Raw genomic sequence first — 24,602 nt, 5'->3', positions numbered from 1 at the left:
GGGAACGGACGACGAGGGGACGAGACCATTGAGGAAACTGGGGGGGTGTGCTGAGCTCTTTTTTTTTTTAATAATTTTTTTTTTTTTTAATGTACCGCGGCGTAAGAACCAGCGCAAAGAATCCGAGAGCCACGTTTGCTTTATTGAAGGTCACTACAGGACGCCAAGCAGGAAGACAACGCTCGCCTGTCGGGAGCGGGGACAGGGCAGGGACACGCCGACACCTTTCCTATGGCCTACAAGCACCTACGGCGAGGGAAAACAAACTCACCGAGCGCATCAGGCCGCTCAGAGCATCACAAACCAACGCACCTTTTTGTTTTGAGTGAGAAACACCAGGCCAGCGCAGGGGGACGGCAGCCGCCGGCCCCAGTGGGAGCCCAGGCACAGCTCCAGGCCTCGGGCAGCGCCCGCTCGCCCCGGCGGGCTCTGTGCCATGGTAGCGTCAAAGCGTCGCCGCCATTTCAGCTGCTGAGGAGAAGTCACGGCCAGAGGTTACGTGCTGTGTTATCTGGACGGGTAAAGCCAAAGCAGGCGCTAGCACTAGACATGAACTACAAACTACAAGTCTTAGACTCATGCTGCACATCTGCGTGTAACCTACGCGAAGTTGTAAACGTGAGGCCTCGCCGCTTCGAGACCCGCTGCAGGATCTGGGCTGCACGCCAAGGCAGATTTCTCAGACTAAGGGAGATGTTTTCAGGTGCTGCGCCACCATCTCCCCTGGCTTTGCAGCTCCAGGCTGGCAGAACCATGGCACAAGTGTCTTGAGGAGGACAGCCATGGCTGGCTGGCATTCCAGCCCTTCCCAGCACGGCAGCACAACAAAGCCCATCGGAAATGTTTGTTTAATGAAGTTCAGTGTCTGAACTGGGAATTCTCTGCAGTAGGAGCAATCCCACCCGCTTGCACTAAGCTTTGCAGTTACTGCTAATTCAGTGTCCTGGATATGCTGCTCTTAATTACTGGTTTTAGCTTGGACTACAGCCAAATTACAGCCCAGATAAATCGCCGTATGGCACAGTGTACGCTAGTTAACATATAACCGTCTTTCCACCTTTACACCTCCCTCCCACCCACCCTAAATGGAAAAAGACAAGAGTATGAACTCAAACAGCCTCTCTAGCTTTATTATACCAGACCTAATCTTAACTCTTCTGGTTTCGTACTCCAATCACTACCCCTATTAACACACGCTCACTGATCTGAAGATGGCCAGGCAGCCTCTCTGGAGCATCCCTGCCTCAGTCAAGAGCTGTAGCAGAACCCAAATTCCCACCTCACATCATGCTGCCACATCCACCTGCAACACAGGCGGCTCAGTTGCCAGTCAAATCCACGAACGCTACAGTACACTAAGCTTTTGAGTTTAAAGGCAAACCGATCATTTCCCTTGTGAAAACAGATCTATCACCTCAGCTAAGCAAGCTACATATGCCAGAGTGGTAGGGTTGTACGTCTCAGTCCCCCACAGCTGAGGTATCCTACAAGGAAGCAGAAAACCAAGAAAAGAAAGCAGTGTGCTGCTGCCAATAGCTTGCCAGTAACAGCAGACATGGCCACCTCCTAAAATATTTGTTCGGGAAAGGCATAGCTCTGTGAGAAAAAAGTTATTCACTATTGAATATGTAAACAGTATGGGTTCTTCTCTGTTGATAAACCAAATTCAGCCAGGTGTAGTGTAAGTCTGGAGAAAGCGAGATCTTTCTCTGTACTGAAACACGTGCTGCAAGTTAAACTAGGCGTGTGGGGAAGCAGAGCGGTAGTTAGTGGGCACTACGACAAGAGGAGAGAGAACAAACCATCCCAAACCACGGCACCCTCAGCCACCTCCTCACGGCTCGGCTGGGGCCTGTGGCACACACCCACACATCACAAAGGAGCTCTCGCAGAACGTTTCACCAGGTGCTTTCCTCGCTGGGACAGTCCATCCTGCGGCCAGCCGTCGGGGCGCAAGCATGGGGAGCGTTTACGGGAGCACTGGACCGAGGCTGAGCTCCACGTGATGGGTGAGCCAGATGACCTCAGAGGTATGATCGCTGTCCTCGCTGGGCCGGATCGGAGCAGCGAGGTTTTTAAACTCGTGCTTCATCTTGAAACTCACGGTCACCTCGCCCTCTTCTTTCTGTGGGGTAACCTTGATGAAAACGCCCACCTTATTGGCTTTTCTGAAGGCGATAACGCTGCAAGGCAGAAAACAAAAGAATGCTGGGTCAGCCAAATTCTGAAACAATTGTTCTGAGAGGTTTATTCTGATGCCACGTAACAGATGCTCAGTGTACGGCCCATGGGCTGAATGTGCCCTGATAGAACAGCTGCCCTGGTTTGTAGCTTACTTCTCGCTACTCTTCTTGCAGGCTGCCCACAGCCCCTCCTGCCTCACAATCAGAACGTGGATACCCCACTTTGTCCTGACAGCTGCTGGCAAATCTGTCAAACAGAACATGCCTGCTGTGGCTATGGGAGTTCTGTACCCAACTGTGCAACAAGGAAGGGCTCAAGTTGCTCTGCAAGAGGCTGCAAAATGTATTCCTTTTCGAAGGCTGGAGGCAACTCTGTCACACACTCCACTGTGTAGTTCTCACTGCTACCACAAACCCTCTGCTTGCAAAGGGTTTCCTGGAGAGAACACTTCCAAAGTATTCCTGGAGAGAATTAGTACCACCACCTGTAACCCAACTGCTGTAATACCACACTTTGCTTCAAAGGGAACAAATGTCTTCTGAATAGTCCAAGCCACAGATCTGCATTGCTGATCTCAGATTCCCCCCAAACACACATCCTCCCACCAAGAAAATCTGGAAAAAAAAAAAAAAACAAAAAAAAAAACCAAAAAAAAAAACCAAAAAAAAAAAAACCACACCCCAAAACATGCTGAGGACAGAGAGCGAGCTACTTGGTTACAGTGCCAAGTTTTTAAGGAACAGGATCCCCACAGGACAGACAACACTCACTCAGGGTCATCCTGGAAGTCTTGGGGCTCTGCCAGCTCATCGTATTCTGCAGCAGCATCTTTTCCAGCCAGAATAAGCTCCTTGGGAGGAACTGCCACCTGAAATAGAACATGAAGAGAAGCCTTTGAGTAGTCATCACCTACATTGCGAGCAGGAGAGCACCTTCCCCTGCTGAGGGCTGCTTTACTATGGTTTAACAGAAAAGGGATTCATCCTCAGGTTTCCTCCACTCTGGTACCACCTGGCTGCCACTCTACCAGTGGCGCTGTGTATTTCTCCCTCGGGTTCTGGATCTCAACAAACAGACACAATTTCAAAATACTTTATGGTCTGATGTTTACATTGGTGACAGTCATTTAAGCTCCAGGAAGAAAATGCAATGCAGTTAGCAGGGACTGAAGGATGCATAAAAAAAATGTGACCTGTGGAAGGATAAATGGGAGTGGAAAGCCTCAGAGGAGACGGGGGCTCGCGCAGGAGGAGGGTACAATACCTTGGCAGTGCTGTTGATGTTGTCAGGGTCTCCCTCCTCGCACTCCAGCAGCGTGACGTGTGTGATGTTCTCCACTGGATTGGTCAGAGTCAGCAGGACTTGGCTCTCCTGGGGAGATTCAGGAATCACAGTTCAAGAAGCAATTCTAAAATAATTACTGTTAGCACCTCATCTTCTGTGACTGATCAACACCTTCAAAAATTGCATTACACTCAAGGGATGGGTAGCAAACACTCAGTCTGTAAGAAAGGCGTCAATGCCACGCAGCACTCTTTCTTAACACCAGAAATACACATCTTTGGAATTTAGCCAAGATCTCAAGTCCACACCTTTTATTCTTCAGATATTGGCATCTGCATGTGATGCCAGACGTCATATTGCACGGTAATCTACTCACACAGAGTGACAAGTACATGCAGTGTTATTCTGACCACTCCCTTAAACCCTGCGCCCTCTCTAAACAGAGTGAGCGAAGCCCTCAGGGAACAATCATCACACCGTGTCATCTTCCAAACAGATCCCACATCCGCACCTCCCGGCTGTGTCTCACCCTAAGACATTTCTGGAAAAAAAAAAGTACTGACCTTCATGTAGCGCAGGTTGGGAATAGACATGATTCTCACTTCAGGGATATAGTTACTACAACAAGAACAAAGCAAATGACCATGATGGGCTGTGTTGCTGTCTATAACCTACCTCTGGAAGTAGAGGGATGTGTTCTCAGACACCCAGCTAACTCATTCAAGGCTATCAGAGCTCAGCTTACATTACACAGGAAAAATTAAGTGTCCTTTTGCTATATAAACCTAATCCCACCAACTCCTGCTGGCACAGCATGCAATATCTTATTCAAACTGCTGAAATCTTCAGCAAACTTTTCAGAAGATCAGGAAGCGAACCTACTACAGATAAGCTGAATATATTTAAAATGTCATTACACTATCCTAAGAGATGACACAATCATACAAGAGGTCAAATCAAGAGAACAAAAGAAATGAAAACAGAAGGCATTAAGTATCAAGAGGCATTGTTCTCCTCAATCCCCGTATCTTACTTACACAGCAACCAGCTGGATCTTGAATTTGATAGATGTTGGATTGAATTCTGGTTTGCTCAGGTTATGTTCACATTTCTAGAGACAAAGGTATTTTAGTCAGCACACAAAGACAGCGTGCAGTCACAAACCAAAGAATCAGAGCTGCAAGCACTGTGCCACTACCCACGACATCACCAGCTTCTAGCACAGCACACGTAAGAACTACCACGGAGTGCGTGTAGCCATAGCTATGTCAAGCTATTGATACTCAAAACACCATTGCACTGTCAGTGCGATTTCAGAAACAGGAGATTTGGAACCCAGCTCAAAACCACTCACTGACTGCAGTAGGAAGAAGGCACAAGTATCTGCAAAAACCTTTGACTTACACTTCAGAATCCATTAAAAAACTAAACAGCTGGGACTCAAGACTGATCTCCTCACAGGTTACTCTTCAAATACATGCTTAGCTTGACATTACTTATTTCTGAGGAAACACTCTGCATTTGCAAAGCATTCTGCATCTTAAATACTTACAAGAATATTGCTTTGTTACTCTGGGAACTAGGCAAATATCTGTTTCTCTGAGAAAGCAAGGAGCTTTTTAAAGACCATGCAGTAAGCCAACAGCAGAATGTGGATTTAATTCTGGCCTGTCTTCACTTCCCAGCTATTTGCTTTTCTTTTCTGAAATATCCTTTTTGCCTTTACTCTTGAGGGCAAACTAATATTTACTGACTTTTTACTTTATTAACAACAGAGATTTTTTTTTTTAGTTCCAACTGTACTGGCAGCCTCCTATGATTCCTTGGCACGCAGGCCCTTATGCAAACCCACCTTTATATCTTTGACAATGTTGTCTCCCTTTCACAATCTTCATCACGTCAGAGAAGCAACAGCCTCCCTCATCTCCTAGTGCTGTTACCAATAATTTAGTTGAGAACTTTCAACCACCAGAAGCATTTGCGCAGTTTCTTTTAGGAAGAAACACACAGCGCATTTCCCACAATCCAAGTTCTGTGAGCCAAGAAAAAGCGCGTTTTTGTATTTAATTACTTACCCGACAACGCAGTGAGCGTTTAATCAGGAGGTGCTTATGACGTGGGTAGAGCTGGGAAGCACAGATGGGCTGGAAGTCCGGCTGCAGCAGACGCTGACGCAGAGTCGTCACTGGGTGCATGACAGAAAGCGAGACCAAATTAATGTCTCAGGCACTTACACTCCAGCTGGATTGTACATATGCCCTGGCCTGAGAGCAGGTATGCAGTGCCCGGTGTGCAGACACGCTACAATCACTAAGAAACTTAATTTCCCCTGCATCCAATAATTCAGAACCCACTGGCAAGTGTCGCCGTTTCTAGCAGTGAATGAACAGAAGGCGAGAGTGGTATAAAGGGCTGCCTTGACTGGGCACGGTAACAGCAGAGCAACATCAGTGCCCACCCAGGAGAAACAAGGGATCCTGATTTCTATTCAAAGCTCAGCTGGGGTAGAAGCAGAATTTTGTAATCATCTAGAAAATAAGTTCTTTCCCCTCCTAAGGGGAAATCAGTTTTCATAGCTTTGTTACCCTCACAGCTGGGTGCTGCACGAGTACAATACACAGCTTCTCTGCAAGAAGTTTGCATAACTCAGACCCATGCACAGAATTAGTGACTACATAGCTCGCAAGGCAAGGAACTCCAGCAGCCAACTCCCATTGGTTTATCCCAAAAAATAGGCTCTTCACTGTTCCCAGTGTCTAATAGGCAGTGAGCCACCTGGCAGCCTTTCCCTCAAGGCGGGGAACCACAAAATTGTATTCTTTACCAGCATCATACTTTCACAATGCTGACGGTCTCATGAGAAAAGGACACCAAGATAATCTATGCCTTTCCATAAGCCTTTCACTAATTAACTAATATTGGCATACTTTGTAGGCCTGTGGGACCTCTGAGAACATCTATCCTACTTAGAGCCACCTCAGCAGGAAGTCCACATCGCTTTCTGTACCTGTTGTTTTATCCCATTTGCTCCCAAGTTTCGTTGACCAATTTACAATATCTACTGATTAAATCATGAGCCCGCTAAGTGTATGCAAGCTGTTCCAAGCTGATGTCAAAGCAATTGTTACTTAACAGGTCAGTTAAGGCTCCAACTCCCCAGAAGCTCAGCTACTTCCTTATTTCGTACTATTATTTGAAAAAGGACGTCAACTCTTTTCTCCATCCAAAAGCTGACACGGAGAGAAATTAAGATCAGCAAGAAAACTGAACAACTCTTAAGAGGCCTGACGTATTTGGCTCTGAGCTTTCCATGTACAACAAAGCTGAGGCTGCATTCAAAGTTATCATTTTAAAAGTTCCAAATTTCCCACCACTTCAATCCCAGCCTAAAAATTACTAAAATCTCGGGCCATTAGGAACCCCACTGACATGTTATCAGATGTAAGGGCAAAAAGTGGCAGAATATTAAAGGTGTTACCTTCTGTCAGATTGATTGATCTTGTGTAGTAATCCTCAGGAAGAGGTTCCACTTCTTCCACTGCATCAGCTGGCTCAATCTTGATCTCCTTCTGGTCCTCTCCTTCTTTCAGACTGAAGCAAAGTGAGGGACAACTCGGTCATAAAATATGGCACGCGTGCTCTGACAGCAACAGCAGTAACTTCATTCTAACACAGAAGGCAGCGAGAGCTGAGATTGCAAGACAAAGGTAATGGCAGAAGGAGGTGAACAGTCACCTGTTTCCATCAGGAGAAAGCTAAACATCTGGAGCTGCTGTACAGAGCTGCCGGAGGACATGACATCTCTCTAATGCTCCAAAGAAGAAAGCTGCTTTCATTGCTATCTGCTAATACGTTCACCATCTTTCTGAAGTTGCTTTACTGCTCTGCAGGAGGTTGGCCTACCCCTCCTCTCCTTCCCACAAAGGTAACCCCAACCCCAGACTCACGAGAGTCCAGCGAGGGCACTGATCGGTGCTCCGGGCCTCTGGCGTTGAAGCCTGGTTCCCAAGCCATACTTGTCCTACAAGGAAAAAGGGAACTGTCAGCTTCAAGTCTGCTTCCTGCCAGGACAAAAAGACCTACAGCAAACTCATCCTTTGAGCTGCATGACAAGCATAGAAAGACAAGCAAAGGAAAGCAAAAAAAGGAGAGGTGTTCAATGCTTCCCAAGATTTTTTTTTTCTGCTCAAACTGTTAGTAAAGAGAAAAGCATTACCACTGCACTGCAGACAGGAAGAGACAGATGCAGCTACTGCTTATAAAGCTTTTGCTCTTTCCTTAAATCACCAGCCTGCACTACTGACACATTTTTCCCTTGATCTTCTCTTCAGAGGAACTGCATGTCAAGTAGCGGAGAATGAGAGCTCAACTGCCAAAAAAACTGGGTCAACGTCGGTGTGCATCCATCCGAAATGCTCTGTAGCACTACTAGAAGCAGCTGGAAGATTCAACCTACAAGTCTCGTTACCTACAGATCTCTCTTGCTGGGCACCACCAATTGGAAGGAATAGCTAAGCTACTCCTCAGCTTTCTACAGCTGAACTGTACACAGGGTGCTTGGAAGCAGAAATCTTCCTTCTGGGCAGGACTGAAAACCTGAATTCTGAGCAAACGAGAAATCTGAGCATCAGCCTACCCTGGTGATTTTTCAAGGATCAGAAGATTAAGGTCAGTGCCATTTGCCTAAGGCAGACAGATGGCTGTGTCTCAGCCAAGCTTTGTGAAGGACTGCTTTTCAAGTGTACGTTACTTACCCAAACAGTCTCCTTGTTTGTAAATGAACAGAAATATATATTTTTTTAACAAATGTTACCCTCTAACTAGTTAGCCTCCATGTGCGTGTGTTCTAGGCACACCCAGCTCAGTGGCCCTGAGGCAAGGTGAAGAGTAGGATCTGTTACTGTCCTTCAGTCGGTACCGTCAGAGCTTTAACACCAGCAGAAACTGTGAAAAGACTTACCACTACGTGTATAGTGTGTTGCTGTGGAGAGCCCCCAAAATAGCAGCAGGTAGCAACGGAGACAAAAAATGCAGCCATAAGACACAAGCAAAGGCACAGAGCAAGCACAGTTAATTGAGAAGTAGCAAGCATATGCAGAGTCACCCAGCTAAACAAAGTAAGCATTTACCTGCCAGTTACAATAACCAGGTCATTCAGGCCACAATCAAGTCTTAAGGTTAATTTTCTTTCATGCAGAAAAGTGCCAGACAATCCTGATCTGTTACTGAACTGCGCTATGCAGCTGTACTGAGAAAGAGCTATCTGCGGTTGCACTGCATTTCACTGCTGGATAACACATTCCTTTGCAAGTATAAACCCTTCTGGCGTTATCGGAGAGGACTACTAGAAAGAAAAGCAAAGTAATACACAACAATGGGTGTAAAACTACTTGTCCCTAAAGAAACTCATGTGCCCTAGAACATTTTCTTCACGTAGTTCTCAATTTAAAAAAATCTGAGTAGCCTTATCATGCTGAGGCTGTTGTGCATCACTTTCCCTGCCCTAAGAGCACTGTACTCTCTGCTCACCGAAAAGGCCAGGGGCATGTAGTTTCGGCGTCGCACCAGCTTCTTCCGGTCCCGCTCGATCTTCTCTTTCTGAGCCAACTGCTGGTAGTACTCAACCAGTTTGTTAATCTGGAGAGACGAAAAGGAATAGATACCCAGTGAATGGGGAAAAAATGCCAGACCAGCTGCAGCGTTTGTTTGTGAACAAGCTGGGGTTCCTGCTACTTGTTTAACTCTGTTCTTAGCACTAGCTGTGTTTTGGAGGATATGCATTAAAGAAGCCTGTGTGTCCTAACGTGTCTTAACCCCCACTGCGGGTGACGAACTGACCCTTCTTTGGGAATGATGTCCATCAGAGAGCAGTGTCCAATTCTCACTTTGCAGTCAGGCAACTGAGACGTTGTTCACGCGTTTGCCGTGACCGGACAGAGTTACGCCACATGGCCAAGAACGAGCAGTTTGGATTAGTGATGCAAACAGCATCTTTCCCCCCCACCCAAGGCTGATCACATTTAGTGTAGAGCCCTAACTGCGGCAGGGAAGGGTAGTAAAGGTGCAGTTCTGTTTTCCAGATCCTAGACAAACTCTTGATCGGAAAACAGCTTTTTTTTTTTTTCACATACATACGCAGCATATTCATTGGTGGTGTTTTAAGAGCACCATTAGATATGATGTTTTCAACTGAGTTTCTTCTGAAAAGGAGGTTTTATACTGCGATATCCACAGGAGAGCCTCTAAGAGGCCTTCCTTCCACTGAATTCAGTCAAGGTGGAGATTAGGAACTGGAACTGGTATCTGAAGGATTATATAGATGCAGAAAAAGTGATTGAGAGGGCCTGGTGTCTCTAACAGCTCTTTCTAGCTGATGCAGCTCAGCCTAAGCACAGCCTTCCCCCTCACTCACCCTCTGCGTGTGAGGATTCTCCGGCTCCTGCCAGCCACCACTAGCTGCACAAGAAAGAGAAAAAACAAAGTCCTCAGAAGAAGATTTCCAGACTCCACACAGAAATCACATCTAACACTCAACCATCTCTGACTCATGAAATGCGACATTCCCTATTTTTGCTACGCTTAGCACTGCAATTTTTCAAGTTCACACCTGCACAAATATACACCTCAAAGGTGTTCACAGGCAGGTTTGGGCTGAAGGTGCTCCATCTGCATTTATACTGTGTTGTTACACAACTGCTGTTTGAGAGATACTCAGGAGAGCACCCAGGAGTCACTTCAGCAGCAGGTACATGAGTTTACAAGAACAGTCTCTTATTACTGGTTGTCCATGTGCCTGCATCTTCATCTCTCAGTCTTCAGCCACATTGACACTGGAAGTCAAAGGGGATCTGCTCAATCTACTCAGTCCCATTTCTGGAGCCCAACACTATTTTCTTCATGTCTTATGCACCAAGAAATAGATGAAAGCTTTGTTCCAGTGCTGTCATGAAGAGAAAAACCAAGTACAAACACTAACAACTCTGGAATAAGCCTAAGTGAACAAAAGTGATGGAAAATAAATGACATGTTTGAGCTGTCAAACTGAGTGGCTTCCAAGTCTCTGAAGGTACACAAACAAGATCTCAACTGTGGAGAGAGCGCACCAACTACAAAACACCCTTGTCTGACAGCTTTCTCACTAGTCAGGTAAGACGAGCATGGAAGCGAGTCACATGTTCCACCAACTCAGCTCAGCTCTTCAGATGAGAGACTTCAGCCACAAAACCTTTTCCTGTGAATTCCTAACTGTGACTCAAAACCTGGACAGCTATTACGTATATCGCAGCGCCAGAAACTAATTTGATTATCTGTTACCTTCAGCATACACACTGAGCTCCTGTTGTTACTCAGCCTTCTGTCTCTGACTGCCACTTACCAACAGACTTGTCTGCCATGCCCACATCCCGGGAAGTCCAGCGGCAAAATCCACAGGCCAGGTAATAGGCTTTCTTCATGGTAGTCTTGGCCGGGTCATCAGGGAGAGGAGCAGGAATGCTCGTGGCCCGGGTGGAAAGGGTGTGCATGCAGCAGGGGCAGTCAAAGCAGTTAGCACACCTGTAAAGAGGAAGGTCTGTAAGACAGCGCACTGACAAGGAGCCCAGGCTGAGCAAAATGCTCTCAACAAGCAATCCAAGATTAAATCAACAGACCTTTTCATCCTGTGCAACAGCATTAGGGAAAAAGGGCCACAGAGCAATCAACAGAAACAGAAAGGGTTTAGAGTCAGCATTAGAATGGCAACAGTGAGAAATATTGGGCGATACTAAAAAACCCTTTGTACTATCACAGCAGGTCATTAAAAAAACCCTAGAACACGCAGAGCCCATGATACACCAGGGAAAGATACTTATTCCCCAAAACTGACTAAAAGGTAACAAGAAGCAATGTATTTTTTGAAGAGAGTTTCAGATACACATGGTCAGCTGTTGATTAAGGAAGGAGCCACTTAAAAGAGTGTGTCTTGAGGAAAAAAGCCAAAGTGCCCTTACCTATTCTTTTTCAGCTTGGCTTCAGCTGAAGGCATGTTTTCCAGGCAGCTGGGGCAGTAGTGAGAGTCCACCTGATGAACAAGACGGTCACATCACACTCCTGGCACGCGTTTGTCTAGACAGCATGCTGGCAGCAGCCTGAAACTCTGCTGTGCAATTTAACAAGGCTTTGTGTCTGGTAACGGGCAGGTGAAATCAGTGAAGATTTGAGAGATTTTTTTGATATCTGAAATCTCAGCCAAATTTTTAATAACGTAAGTCAGAAGGTTTCTTAAGTTAGGATAGATTTAAATACTCCACCTAGTAAATGTTAAAAGGACAACCGGGTACTGACCCTTTGAGGTTACCAGAATTTAATTTTTCAGCTCTAACAGCAGGTTTTAAAATGCTGGTTTCCATTTATGTCTATGTTCAAAATCCAGGCATTTCAGATTAGTTTTACTAATTAGAACAGCAGCATCAAGAAGGGGAACACATTCTTGAAGAGAAAAATAAACTTATCATTAAACATGGAAATGCACAATGACTGCACTCGTCACACAGACTTCACGACGGGTGCAGCCTGGTGACAAATCTATTTTCTACTCTTCAGAGACTTTGACATTTCCAAACGGATACCTCTTCTGAGAGCTGGGTTGGCTGGCCATTCTTTCAAGGCTTTTCTAATCTACTGTAATTTCTTCATTCACCCAGGCTTCCATAAAACCAATTTCACCAATTTTATTATGATAAACTGTGAAGTCAGATGAGCAGCCCCAGGATCAAGGCTTGCCCCTGTCCTGCTCCACACAAAAGCCATGCTCCTGGACGGCCCCCACGCGCCAGCAGACCATCGCCCCAGCCTGATGACAACCCATAGCTTGAGGCTCCAGTCATTCCTGGACAAAGAAGAAGCCCTCCACAGCAGGAACACCGGTGTATAACATGGGAGAAAAGTCTGTGCGGGTGAAAATGAACTCAGGCCAAACACTCACAACCCCGACGCCATTCTCAACGCAAGTACGATGCTTCCAGGCCTTAGCACACCGCCTTGCCAGAAAGCGTGGGCTTTGTCACTTTGCTGGGAACGCCACCACATCCAGCAAATCTCTGGGGGCCGCCCCAGAGCCGCTCTACACCCGTGAGACAGCCCCAGCCCCAGCCCGGGAACGGTGCGGGAGCTCCCGGCCCTGCGAGGTCTTCGCCCCAGGCCGGGCCCCACAGCGGGGTGTGGGTCGGTGGGTGGCTCTGCCCCGCTCCAGCCGGGCCCCACGGGGATGTGTGCGTGGGAGGGGGGTTTGTCCCCCCAGCCAAGCCCCGTGGAGGGGTGGGGGCGTCCCCCCTGCCCCGGCCGGGCCCCGCGGAGGGGCCGCTCCCACCCAGCCGGGCCCTATGGGGGGCGGGGGGGCACATCCCTTACGACAGGAAGCCCCCGCTCACGGCAGCCCCCATCCTTGACGCGCGCCTCAGCCAATCACAGCCCAGACTCCGCCGACGGACAAGGGTGCAAAGCCAATCCAACGCAAGGCACCGCCCCTTCCCGCATCCGCTGCCATTCACTCCGCTCCATGGAACCACTAATGTGCCCGCCCTTGAGCCGCGCCACCAACCAATGGCAACGCAGATAGCGAGTGAGCGGCAGGAGAGCCGCCCAATCGGTACACAAAGAGACGGCAACGTCCCGCCCCGTCCCACCCGGTCCGCGGCCGCGGCGCGGCCGGTCCGCCGTTACCTCATGCGAGACGCACTCCAGGGAGCGGAGCTCGCTGCAGTACCGGCAGAAGTACAGCTGCGACAGCGGCGCCCGCATCTCTTTCTCGCCGCGCACCAGGTACAGCACCCGCTCCGACTGCAGCAGCGACGCCATCTTGAGAGGGGAGCGGCGGCCGCCGCCGCCGTCATACGTCACCGCACCGCCCCGCCCACGTGATCCCCGCGGGGTGGGGCCGGGAGGGGCAGCGGGCCCCGCCCACGGCCCGGGGGGCGGAATGGCGGCCGGTCCTGGGCGGTGGTGGTCGGGGGGCGGTTTCCTCCGTTCTGCGGGCTTTCTGCTGGGCCGTGTGCTGCCCGCGGGGCGGAGCGAGAGGAGCCGCGGCCCGGCGGGGCCCTCGCCTGGCCCTGTGTCCCCCAGCGAGGCTGTGTGTTCCTCTGGGCCGGCTCGGCCCGGCTGCCCCACGCATCCCGGTGCTGTTTGTAACACAGCTTCCTTACTCTTCTTCCATCTCCTTTTCCTGCGTCCTGGTTCACGCTTTGCGTGCCCACATTCCCTCCCAACCCACGGTGCCCAACTTTTCACACGCCAAATGTGTTTTCTCTCCAGTCTCACGGCCGCTCAGCTGGGATCCTGGCAAACCACCCCAACAGCAAACCTCCCTGTGTGCTGGGATCGCAGAGGAGCGCGACGTCTCTGGATGCTGCGCTGTGAGTCCAGAGGGCAGAGCTGGGAGCAGCAAACCACCGCCAGTTTGCTCCTTGCACGCAAACCAAGCGTCCATCGCAGCCTGGCCTGCAGCGTTGCTCCCCGGGCCTCGTGGGGACTGCGAACGCTCCCTCGGCCCTGCGGCTCCAGAGGAAACCCCTGCCCGCGATAAAAACCCCACGCGCTTTTTATCCGACAGCAGCAGCTGGAGGGGGAACGCGCTCTTGGGAAGGCGGAGAGGAGGCTGCCCGGGAAGTGCCCGGAGGCCAGGGGTGTCTGAGAGCACATGGTAGTGGTTTCCACCACTGGGAACCACTGGGAAAGGCAGAGGTGAAGGGTGCAGTGTGGGGGTCCCACTGTGGGTGACACCAGGCTTGCATCCCAGCAGGAAAATCAGAGCACCCCACCTTGCTTCCCAGTGCCAGCCAGGAAGAGCTGCTGCTGGCTTTGCCCTTCAGCATTGCCGACGGAGTGGAATATTCAGCAGAAATGCCGTTCCCAGATGACGGGCCATGATCTGCCACCTCCCTGTAGATGCAGAGAGCATCTCCTGTGTCTCTGTGTAAATCAACCCTGCCCCAAAGCCCTGCGGAGCGCTGGCTGGTGCCTCGTCGCTGGGGTTTTATGGAGGCTCTCCGTGATTTTGCTTTTCCCTCTTGCCCCAGGCCCCAAAGGCAGGTGGGTGCATCTGAGCGAGGCAGGAGGGGAGCGGAGGAACAGGACCGGGGCAAAGCTGTGAAATAACCCCACGGCACCTCGCCGGCACCCGAGACCTTCGGGTTTGGCTCCAGATAGTCTCCCCTGGTGGGACCCCGTCCTGGAGGAGATGAGTGGGTGCTCTTGGTTTTTCCTGCTGCGGATAAAACGTCCTCCCCTGCCCTCCCTCCCGCCCGCCCCCTCCCCTGCCGCCCCCCGCGGGCCGGGCCGGGCGGGGCCAGCCGCAGGCTCCCTCCCTCCCCCGCCCGGGATCCCGCCGCTCCCAGCCGGAGCCAGAGCCGGGCAGCGCCGCAGGTAAGCGGGGTGCGGGCGGGGGGCTCAGCCCCGTACCCTCGGCCGTGTCCCTCGGCGGCCCGGAGCGGGGGCGGGCAGCTGCGGGACCCACGGAGGGGTGCCCGCTCCTTAGCCCCCAGCCCCGCTGCTGACTGAGCCGTTAACTCCGTGACTCAGCAGGAGAGAGGCCGGCGGGGGGGTCGAGGGGTGCGAGGCTCCCCCAAAGCGGTGAGGGCTCCGGCTGCCCGCGTCCCGCCGTTTCCTCACCCGATGACCCACTCGTGAGTGACCAGCGGGATGCCTGGTTGTGGCTTTGCTTTATCAGCTCCTTTAGCAGCGGTAGCAATTAACAGGGAAGTTTTTTCTTCGCCTGGGCTTTTATCCAGCTGCATCAAAGCACGCTATAAATCCTGGGGCTTCTCAAAAGAGCTTTTACCAGAGCCCGAGGCCAAGGCTGGACACAGCTGTGGGGTTTCCGTGGGGAGAGCATCGGGATGCTCGGGGCGATTGGGGGGGTTTCTGGCTGTGGGAGGGATGGAGGGGGCTGCCCCATCACCCCTCTGCCTCTCCCTTTGCAGGATGGATATCCCTGACCCCGCAGGTCCCGCCGCCCTCCCCAAGCACATCCTGGACGTCTGGGTCATCGTCTTGATCATCCTGGCCACCATCCTCATCATGACAGCCCTAGTGCTCTGCCCGGCCACCGCCGTCATTATCTACCGGGTACGGACTCACCCCACGCGCAATGGCATCGTGTGAGGCTGCGACGGAGGCGACAAGGGACGGACGGCTTGCTGGGCAAGTGGTCACAGCCACGGGACCCCGTGCTGGAGACCCCACAGAGCCCGATGGGGCACCCCGAGAGCTGGGGAGAAACGGGCAGGAGCTGGGGTAGGCCAGCACCCGGTCCCCTGCCCCTGTTACCTGGCTCCTGTTTACCCAGTGAGCTCACGGGGACCGTCGGGGAGACGGCAGCCTGGGCACCAGCCAGGAGATGTGTGGCGTTGTGGACGTGTCCAGCTAGAAATGACTCACTCCCGTGAGGCAGGCAGGCTGCCCTCACCTTCGCTGGCGACCCTGTCTCCTCCCAGGCAAGCAGCAAGGAGTGGAAATGCCCAGCAAAGTTATTTCTTCTTTGGAGTCTCAGCTGTCAGGGTGGTTGGGAAGGAAGGGTCAAAGCATGATGGATGTGGCTTCTGGTTGTGCATTTGGACTCGATTAAAAGCATTGGTGATGGAACCTGTCCTGGCTGCACGTATGGATGTCACCAGCTTCTCCTCTATCAGATGTCTGCTGAAATTGTAGGAAAATCCTATGGGGCGCTCGGTTCCTCTGGGTCTCGTGGGGCAGAGAAGCGTGGGCAGCTCCTGCCAGCCTGCCTGTCTGCATTCCGGCTGCGCTCGGTGCTCCTGCCGATGGCGCGGGCCCCCACCGCTCACCCAGCACACCGGCCCCAGTGGGTGAGACTGCGTGCCCCTTGCCTGGACAGGCAAAGTTGGGGGAGCAGAGGGGTTCATGCCCAGGCAGTGGCAGGGACCATGTAAGCTCTTAGATTGCCCCTTGCTACCAAATAAATGGACTTTATTCTACACGTGAGCGTGTCGTGCAGCTCTGTCCACAGGATCTAAGATATTTTGCAGCCTTTCCAGACACTGACCTCCTGCACCGCCTTGGCTCAATGTCTCTGGGGTTCTTGCCCAGCTTTCAGGCCCGGTGGCCGCAGCCCCGTGGGAGGCACGCTGCCAGCCCAGCCCTGTGCTCCGGGGAGCGCAAACCCGAATCTGGCTGCAATAGTGGCAGCAACTGTCAGGCAGTGAGTGGGAAGTATCCCCAGGGACTTTCTGGCAGCAGCGACGTCTGCTTTTCTCCCGCTTGGGTGACCGACATCAATCCTCCCTGCCAGCATCGTGCCAGGCCCTAGCGTGTGGCCGGAGTCCTGAGGCTGCAACGGCGTCCTGGTGACTCATAGTGAGAAAGGTCGCGAATAGTGAGATGAATCAGGCTGGGATGTGGGGAAATGCTACAGTGATGCTGGGGTGAATTGCTTAAATCCCACTTTCTCTGCTGGAAAGAGCAACTAGCCCTGCGGTGCTGGAAACCCTGTGTCCCATCCCCGTGCAGCTTGATCCGCAACAGCCGGCATCGGGTTTGCTTTCGGCGTTGAGGCCGGAGGGGCAGGTGATTCTCAGGGAAGCAGGACCTTGGGCGAATGCTTCCCTCCCTGGGAAGGGAGCCCAGCATGGGGACGCAGCCCCTGGGAGCGGAAACGCCTGCGCTGGAGCTGCGGGCTGCGGTTGTGCCGGGGAGGGAGCGGACACGTACTCCTTGCGTGGCCCAGAAATAAATTTCTGTTTCGAGCTGTCATCTCTCTCTTTCTCATCTCGAGTTGCAGAATTTGAGGCAAATAAGCAGAATTATTTTCCTGTTGTTCCCCCTCTCTCCCTCCCTCGCTGGCACTGTGCAGCGGCAGCTGGAGAAGATTACGGCTGTCCTGAGTGGGAGCAGCCTTGGCACTGCCGTGCTCCAACCCAGCGTCCCTTCCTTGGGGACACCGTCGAGTGTGGGGATGGCCAACAGTGTCTGGCACTAGGAACTGGAGCTGAGCAGCTTTGCTACAAAAGAAAAAGGAAAAAAAAAAAGCCACAAATACTGCAGTGGTTTGAGAAGGAAGCCTGGTTTGGAGCAAAACACCTAAGGAAAACCATGCAAACCCCCCTGTCCCTGCAGGGGGGACAGGGCGTGTTCCCACCTCCCTGTGCCCCTTGTCACAGGCAGACGGGGGCTGTGAGAGTTTTCCTTTCATGGTTGGAGTTTTCTGGGAAGTTGTAATCCTATGGCAAACATTTCCAGGAAAGGCATTGCGAAGCCTTGGAAAGATGGGTTTGCTCACAGCAACAACAAACAGCGCAGAGCGAAATGGCAGTGGGGGGAGAGCAGGGAGAAGCCAGGACATTTTTAAAGCATGAAAACGGGGGGGGTGGGGGTGTGGATTTAGACTGATGTGCACTGTGGAGTTGGAAATTCTGGAAATTCTTTCTCCAGGACTGAGAAAGAGAAGCAAATCCCCACCACGACCCTGGCTTGAGTGCCTGAATAGCACCAGAGCTCGAAGGCAGCGTTTGTGTGATGTTTTGCTGAGGGAAAAAAAAAAAGCCTTTTCCTGCCCGTTGAGGAGCAGGACTTGCAGTGGTGACGCTGCGGCAGGCAGGCATGATGCTGGTGCCGGGGTGATTCAGCATCCGCTGGGACGCTTCAGTGCCAGCGCTGGCGGGTCCTGGATCATGGCGGGAGCCGGCTGCCGGCCCGCAGGAGCTTGCTGCTGGGGGAGGCGGATGCTGGCAGCTCCGGCGAGGAGGAGGAGGTGATGCGGGATGCACCTTGCCTCTGGGCACCGAGGCTGCCTTATCCCTGACGGATGGGGCATTACGGACCTGGCAGTTTGTTGGGAAGGTTGTCAGGAGCCTCAGTGGCAATTGTACAGCAGCACCCTGAACATCTTGGGCACTGCAGGAGAAGCATCACCTGGAGCAACTGCTGATACAGGACCCTAACGCAAGCCCCGTGGCCCTGAAGGGAGAGTTACGGGGTCCCAAACTGCGCTCTGCAGTGGGGTCTCCAGGAGCACATTGCAAACATCACGGCTGGTGGGCTCGTCCTTCCCCAGCCTCGGGGAGGAGCAAATCCCTGGGGGGCTGCAGCACCCAGAGGGGCTCCTCGTGCTGGAAGGGACATCCGCAGCACCCAGCAGCCACCCGTGTTCCATCCCCTTCTCGGCAGCAGCGGGTCACCGTATGCCCCTCTCCCCTTTGGGTGGGGGACAATGGGCCAGGGGCATTTTTGCAGCGGGCAAATCTTTGTCTGGCAGAGGAAGGGATGGGGATGCCAGAGGGGGCAGCACCCGCAGCCATAGCCCGGGGGGCACAGGGTCACTTGGGGAGTGGGGGGTCTGGGTTTGCTGCGGAGGCAGGGAAGCCTGGATCCAGGGGACCTGGGGCCTCTCGCTCAGCAGAGCATGTTTTCCTTTTGCCTCCTGTTGCACACCCAGAACAAAAGTTCAGAGGTTGCCCCGGGATTGATGCCGTGCCAGGCTGCCGGAGAGAAAGCAGCAGCGCCGCTGCCAGCCCGGGGTGATGCTGCCTGCCCGAGCCCCTCGCCGCCGTCCCGGCACGCTGCTGGCACCGTCCCCGTCACTCTGCATGAAAGAGGCTCCTCGCTCGGCTCTGGGACAAGCCCAGCCAGCAGCAGTATGTGGTCCCCACCGATGCTTTCACGTTCCCTGTGCTCACCACGGCCCTGCAGCCTGGCACGAGGTCTCTTGCAGCCCCCAGCCCATGGCTCGGGGACAGCTGGCGAGGCCGGTGGCAGCGACAGCATGGCGGCCAGAGGGCTGGAAGCGCCTGGCCTCCCGCTCCCGGACTCCTGCCAAACATCTGCAGCAGGCGGGGGCTGGCTCCAGCCCGGCTCTGGTGGAAAAACAACGGAGGAAGGAGGTTCGTGCAAGGGTCAGCCCGCCCAGCGCGCCTGACATTTGGGGTGGGGGATCTGGACCCGGCAGGGTGGAGCTGCACGCTGCCTTCGGACCATGTTGCTGGAGCCCACAGCACCCTCAGCTTTCCCGTGCTGCCTCTGGCACAGCATGGGTCGGGGACACCGGGTGACATGCCCAGGGTCCCACGGAAGCTCAGTGGCAGAGACAAGGTCCATTGACTGCGGCTCGTTAAGTCCTCCCCCATTCCCCACCTCCACCGAGGCCGATCCGGTGCCAGGACCCAAGGAGAGGAGACTTGGAGTAACAAGTCCCTTATTTTTATTTTGGTTTTAGGAAAACACAGTTCAGGAGTGGCTCAGCCTTTCCCTGCATTCCGCACGCACCAGTCCCCTTCGGCTGCAGGATGCAGCGAGGTGCAAGCAGTGTATTGGCCAGGAGGGGAGCAGCCCCATGTCTCCAAATCTCCCCAGAGCCTGGGAAGTGGGTGGGGAGGTCAAGCCCCTGGTTTTGGCTCCCACAGGCTCCCCGGTTTTGGCAAGCAGCCGCCTCGCACTGCCCACGGCCAGATCCGTGAGGGGTGACCGGAGCATCCCTGTGCCCAGTGTTAGGCTGTGGGCAGTTCCCAGGCAGCGGCTGAGCATCTCAGGGGCTTGCCTGGACCTGGGGGAGCTTCCCACACCCCCTGGGGACCCATGCCAGGGCACGGCTAAACCAGTTCTCCATTAGCAGTGCTTTGAGAAAGCTTTGAGAAACGCTGCCTGTGACAGAGGAACCCGCAGCTCCCCTGTTCCGTGGGTTCCCTGTGTTCCTGGTGGATGTACCAGATCCCCAGCCCTCCCACGCCAGCCAGGCCGCACGTGGAGCGAGACAGCATCAGCCTTTCCCAGGACATAGCGTTCCTGCCGGCGAAGGACACGGAATGGGAGATGGCTCCCAGCCTCCCCCAAGCTCTCAGCCCTGCTCCCCGTCCCTGCTGACAGCTCCGGCGGCCGGCGTGGTGACAGCACCCTGGCAGGGCTGGCCCCGCTTTCTAGCAAAGCCAAACCTCGTGCCGGCACCCACGGTCCCCCCGGGGCTCACCCGCTGCCACCTCGTCCTGCCCTCCATCCCAAGCCAGCCTCCACCCCGACCACAGCTTCCCCCCAAGACAGTTAATCCTCCCATCATATAATTTTTTTTTTTTTTTTTGCGGGATTTCAGTGAATTTACACCTCACCACGGATGTTTCCCTTGGAGCTAGCCCAGGGTAAATGTTTTCATTCCCCGGGTACGAAAACAGAGCCCTGCAAACTTCTGCCCCTTGGGGACCCCGAGGGCTAAGGGCCAGCACCGCCCTGCCCCATAGCAGGGTCACCCTGGGGCTAGGGCCCCACAGCCCAGCCCCTGGGAGGGACCAGAACCCACGGCAGCTCATAGGAGCACCCAAATTTGCTGGGTTGCAAAGGAGGAAGGCTTGATTAACCCTTCCCACCCCGGAGCAGCACAGCCATGGGGGGGGGGGGACACAGCGGACCCCAGCCCAGCCTCCCCGGGGATGCTGCTGGGACGGTCGGTTCCCAGCACCCCACTCGGGGGGTGGGGGTGTGGATGTCCCCTCGGGGAGGTGGGGACATTGCCCGGGCACCTCTCCCCCCGTGCGGTTTTTTAATCCCCGGCTCCTGGGCGCACACAAACGCGTTGCATAAACCCCGGGCAACACGCGGCCGCCGCGCGTGTTTCGTGGGTGTGCCACGTCCCCTGCCACGCCGAGGTGCCAGCAAGGCACTGCCACCCCCTTCCTCCCCACATCCCCCCCCCCCGGGTCCGGCCCAGGCCCCACACGGTTAACGCAGCCTTCGGCCCGTCCTCCCGGCCCTTGGCCCCCCCTCCCCGCTCAGCCCAGCCGCTATTTCTCGGCTGTCGGGCTCGGAGGTGGCAGTAGGCGACAGGGAGAGGTGTCCGTGTGTCCCCTCCCTCCCACCCCCAGCCATGGGGGGCTGGGCCCGCAGCGCCTGGATTTTGCCCCTTTTTTTGGCTGGGCTCGTCCAGCCGGGGCAGAGCCAGGAGAGGGAGAAGGTAAGGAAGGGGTGGGGGGGGGGGGGGGGGGTGGGAGGAGACCCCCACGGGGGCTGCGGGGAGGGGAGGATGTGGCACCCTGGGGACCCGCCTGTCCCCAAGGCTTGGTGCAGAGCTCGCAGGGGCAGGAGTGGGGCACGGTGGCCCTGTGACCCCCCCATCCCAGTGCCTGGATCACGGGGGGATTTTTCTGAGCTAAGTTCTTACAAAGGGGGAATTTCTGTCCTGGGGTTGGGGACAAAGTGGGAACAGAGCCTTGTGTGTGTGTCCCACCCCCCACCAGTGATCCCCATAGGGACAGAGCACGGGTTTTTTTTCCACGCACGCTGTCCAGAGGGGTTCCCCCGTGTTTGGAGGGTGCAGGGGCTGCTGTGTCCCCACACCCCGGTGGGCAGAAAGCAGGGGTGACTCTGTCACCCCCGGCCCCCCCTGCCCACCTCTGCCCTGCACCAGGATCCGGCCGGCCCCACAGACGCCGAGCTCCCCGGGCAGAGCCCCTGTGCCTTATCTCCTGCCAGCTCCCAAAATAGCCCCTCGGTGGCACTTGGGTGAGCCTGGGTCTCCCGACGGGGACAGGAGATGGGTTGCCCCGGGTTAACTCCTGCAGCCCCGCAGGCAGACGCTGCTCCACCCTGCCACTTCCCCGCACGGGTCTGATCCAGCCCCGATCCCTCCTTTGCCTGGGCACAGCAGCCGGTGCCGCTCCAGGGTGCCCTGGCTCTGTAGGGGTGGTGGGGTCTTGCCCGCCGATGGACCCCGAGAGGCTGGGGCTGGTCTCCCTGCTCCAGCTCAGGCTGTTTTCCAGCCTCTCGCCTTCCTGCCTGACCCTGGCTGAGTAAACATCTCTCCAGCTGCGGCCAGCCCCGCTGCCGGGCGCGCACATGTATGCACATGCGTGTGCGTGCACAAACCAGCCTGTCCCAGTGCCCTGACCTTGGCATGCCGGAGTCTGGCTGCTGCCAGCGGCATTTGGGGCAGGAGATACAATGCTGGCAGCTGCCATCTCAGCCAGTGCCAGGGCTGGACCTGCTGCTCCGGTGGGTGTGGGTGGCCGTGGGGTGGGTGAGCAGGGTGGCTGGCAGCCCCCGGCCCGGTCTCATAGGGTGCTCCTCGCCCCGCAGGTGAAATGCTACGGCTCGGTGCAGGGCACCATCTACGACTACGGGGCCCTGACCATCGACGGGGACGAGTACATTCCCTTTAGGAAGTATGCAGGGAAGATGGTGCTCTTCGTCAACGTGGCCACATACTGAGGCCTCACCCTGCAGTACCTGGGTAAGGGTCCCGTGGGGCACGGCCACCTCAGGGGACAGGGCAGGCATCACCCAGGCGTGCCGCCCTTTGCTGGTCCCCGTGGTCCATCCTGCCCCAGGGAGCTGGGAGAAGGGGGAACACCTGCTCCCTAGGAGCTGGCACAGCCAGGGATGCTCTGAGGGCGTCAGTGCGGGTGTTGGGGTAAGCGTGGTCCCCTGCTAACCCAACCCTGGCTCTGCTTGCCTGCAGAACTGAATGCACTACAAAATGAGCTGGGGCCCTATGGGCTCGTTGTCCTGGGCTTCCCCTCCAACCAATTTGGGAAGCAGGAACCTGGCCAGAACTCAGAGATCCTCCCTGCTCTGAAGTGAGTACTGTGGTGGGGGCTGCAGGGCACCTGACCCCCCTGGCTGGGCAGTGGGTGCAAAGGCTGCAGCTCCTGCTGGGTGTGGCCCCCAAAAGCATGAGGCTTGGGGTTCCCCCACTACCCCTGTGCAGCACTGAGAGCTGCCTGTGGCATGACACCCTGCGCACCCTCCCCTTGCAGGTACGTCCGACCAGGGGGTGGCTTTGTCCCCAACTTCCAGCTCTTCCAGAAAGGGGATGTGAACGGGGCCAAGGAGCAGAAGGTCTACACCTTCCTGAAGGTGGGTGCCATGGCAAGGGGGGAATGAGGGGCAGCACCCAGCTTGTTCTTCGGGGGGACAACGCCGTGATGCAGTGGCACCCTGTTGCAGAATGCCTGTCCACCGGTGGCGGAGGAGTTTGGGAACCCCAAGAACCTCTTCTGGGAGCCTCTGCGGAACCACGACATCAAATGGAACTTCGAGAAGTTCCTGGTGGGCCCCGACGGCGTGCCCGTCATGCGTTGGTACCACCGCGCCAACATCGCCGTCGTGAAGAACGACATCATCGCCTACATGAGGCAACAGCAGCAGCAGTAGAGGCTGGGGCCACCGGCCTGAGGGGTGGCTTCTCCCCCCTGGCTGCTGCAGGGTTGCTCCCCATCCTGTCCCCTCCCAGGATCTCCCGAGCAGTGAGCTGGCACGCTCCCCTCGCCATCGCTCCCGTCTCTGGCACCCCCCAGTCAGGATGCTGCGCTGGGCAACCCAGTGGCAGAGACCTTAGCGATGGGAGGGGGATGTTTCCAAATAACCCCACGTCCCACCTCCACCCCTGGCGATGACATCTCCTGGCCACCAGCTTGCCCCCCTCATGCGCCCCGCTCTGCCATCCCACCTTGCCAGGCAGCAGGGGGGGTGCAGGGGCCGGCCACCCATGGTGCAGAAGACCACGTCTCCATGAAGGCTTGGCCTGAAAGCCCCCGGTGCGGGGCGGGCCTGGCCTGATCCTGCCAGGTACGGAGCAGCTCTTCAGTGCATTCAAGCTGCCCGTAGTCCTGGTGCAGAGACGTGCTCCTCCTCCCAGCCAGGGGCAGCCGGCCCCTTGCCCCCTGCCATAGAAATACCAAATAAAGGCTCTGCAAAAGCACAGCCCCGCTTTTTGGCCTGGGGTGGGGGGAGAGAGTCAGGGGCACAGTGGCCAGCCTGGGGGTAGTAGCAGGGATGGCTGGAGAAACTTTTTTTTTTTTTTTTTTTTCAGGGCAACATCACAACCTAGCATTCGGGGAGAGGATGGCGGGGGGGTAGCGGTGCATAACACAGGGGGCAAAAGGGGTTGGGAGTGGGGCCAGGCACCAGCCCCCAGCCATGAGCATGCCAGGGTGCTGTGGCTCCTGCTGCCATGCACGTGACAGCCACACTGACGGAAATAGGGTTGTGGTTTGTTTTGTTTTGGTTTGATTCCCCCCCCCTCTCCCGCCCCCTCTCCAGACTTGTTTTTCTGGAGCAAAATATGCTCTGTGCAATTTGAGAGCCTGGCCCCAAGGCTTCCCCTCCCGCTCGCTCTGGCCCAGCCTTGGCATCCCTCCCGGTCCCCACAGAGGAAGCAGGTGTCAGGA

At 54.8% G+C, this 24,602-nt stretch overlaps 3 protein-coding genes across 4 annotated transcripts; 2 read left to right on the top strand and 1 right to left on the bottom strand.

Moving 5' to 3' along the window:
- Positions 1-121: 121 nt before the first annotated feature.
- Positions 122-13,349, bottom strand: DCTN4 (dynactin subunit 4). Its single transcript, XM_086758829.1, has 13 exons — positions 13,168-13,349; positions 11,457-11,527; positions 10,844-11,022; positions 9,881-9,924; positions 8,998-9,105; positions 7,416-7,489; positions 6,947-7,059; positions 5,544-5,653; positions 4,506-4,579; positions 4,032-4,086; positions 3,448-3,555; positions 2,955-3,052; positions 122-2,183 (listed from the first exon to the last, which is right to left on the bottom strand). The coding sequence occupies exons 1-13, from the start codon at positions 13,300-13,302 to the stop codon at positions 1,970-1,972; spliced, it is 1,383 nt and encodes a 460-aa protein (XP_086614955.1). The 5' UTR covers positions 13,303-13,349; the 3' UTR covers positions 122-1,969.
- A 1,092-nt stretch (positions 13,350-14,441) lies between these two features.
- SMIM3 (small integral membrane protein 3) lies at positions 14,442-16,433 on the top strand. 2 transcript variants are annotated; one of them, XM_086758830.1, is made up of 2 exons: positions 14,442-14,865; positions 15,423-16,433. In XM_086758830.1, the coding sequence occupies exons 1-2, from the start codon at positions 14,681-14,683 to the stop codon at positions 15,601-15,603; spliced, it is 366 nt and encodes a 121-aa protein (XP_086614956.1). In that variant the 5' UTR covers positions 14,442-14,680; the 3' UTR covers positions 15,604-16,433. The 2 variants fall into 2 exon arrangements, with proteins under 2 accessions (XP_086614956.1, XP_086614957.1); XM_086758831.1 differs by lacking the exon at positions 14,442-14,865 and adding an exon at positions 15,044-15,125.
- A 4,791-nt stretch (positions 16,434-21,224) lies between these two features.
- On the top strand, positions 21,225-24,133 carry GPX3 (glutathione peroxidase 3). The gene is made up of 5 exons (XM_086758583.1): positions 21,225-21,388; positions 22,510-22,663; positions 22,892-23,009; positions 23,190-23,289; positions 23,380-24,133. Exons 1-5 carry the CDS (start codon positions 21,302-21,304, stop codon positions 23,584-23,586), a joined length of 666 nt encoding a protein of 221 aa, XP_086614709.1. The 5' UTR covers positions 21,225-21,301; the 3' UTR covers positions 23,587-24,133.
- Positions 24,134-24,602: the final 469 nt, after the last annotated feature.

Source organism: Chlamydotis macqueenii, chromosome 14 (assembly GCF_036417535.1).
Source record: "Chlamydotis macqueenii isolate bChlMac1 chromosome 14, bChlMac1.mat, whole genome shotgun sequence".
Classification (NCBI taxonomy): Eukaryota; Metazoa; Chordata; class Aves; order Otidiformes; family Otididae; genus Chlamydotis; species Chlamydotis macqueenii.
Note: the sequence above shows the minus strand (reverse complement) of the source record. Positions and strands in the feature narration are given on the sequence as shown.

Coding starts and splice junctions, on each gene's coding strand:
- SMIM3 (XM_086758830.1), top strand. CDS start 14,681: ATGAGTGGGTGCTCTTGGTTTTTCCTGCTGCGGATAAAACGTCCTCCC. Junction 14,866..15,422: donor AGAGCCGGGCAGCGCCGCAG/GTAAGCGGGGTG, acceptor CTCCCTTTGCAG/GATGGATATCCCTGACCCCG.
- DCTN4 (XM_086758829.1), bottom strand. CDS start 13,302: ATGGCGTCGCTGCTGCAGTCGGAGCGGGTGCTGTACCTGGTGCGCGGC. Junction 9,925..10,843: donor CATGGCAGACAAGTCTGTTG/GTAAGTGGCAGT, acceptor TTTCTTGTGCAG/CTAGTGGTGGCTGGCAGGAG. Junction 3,556..4,031: donor CCAACCTGCGCTACATGAAG/GTCAGTACTTTT, acceptor GAATCTCCCCAG/GAGAGCCAAGTCCTGCTGAC.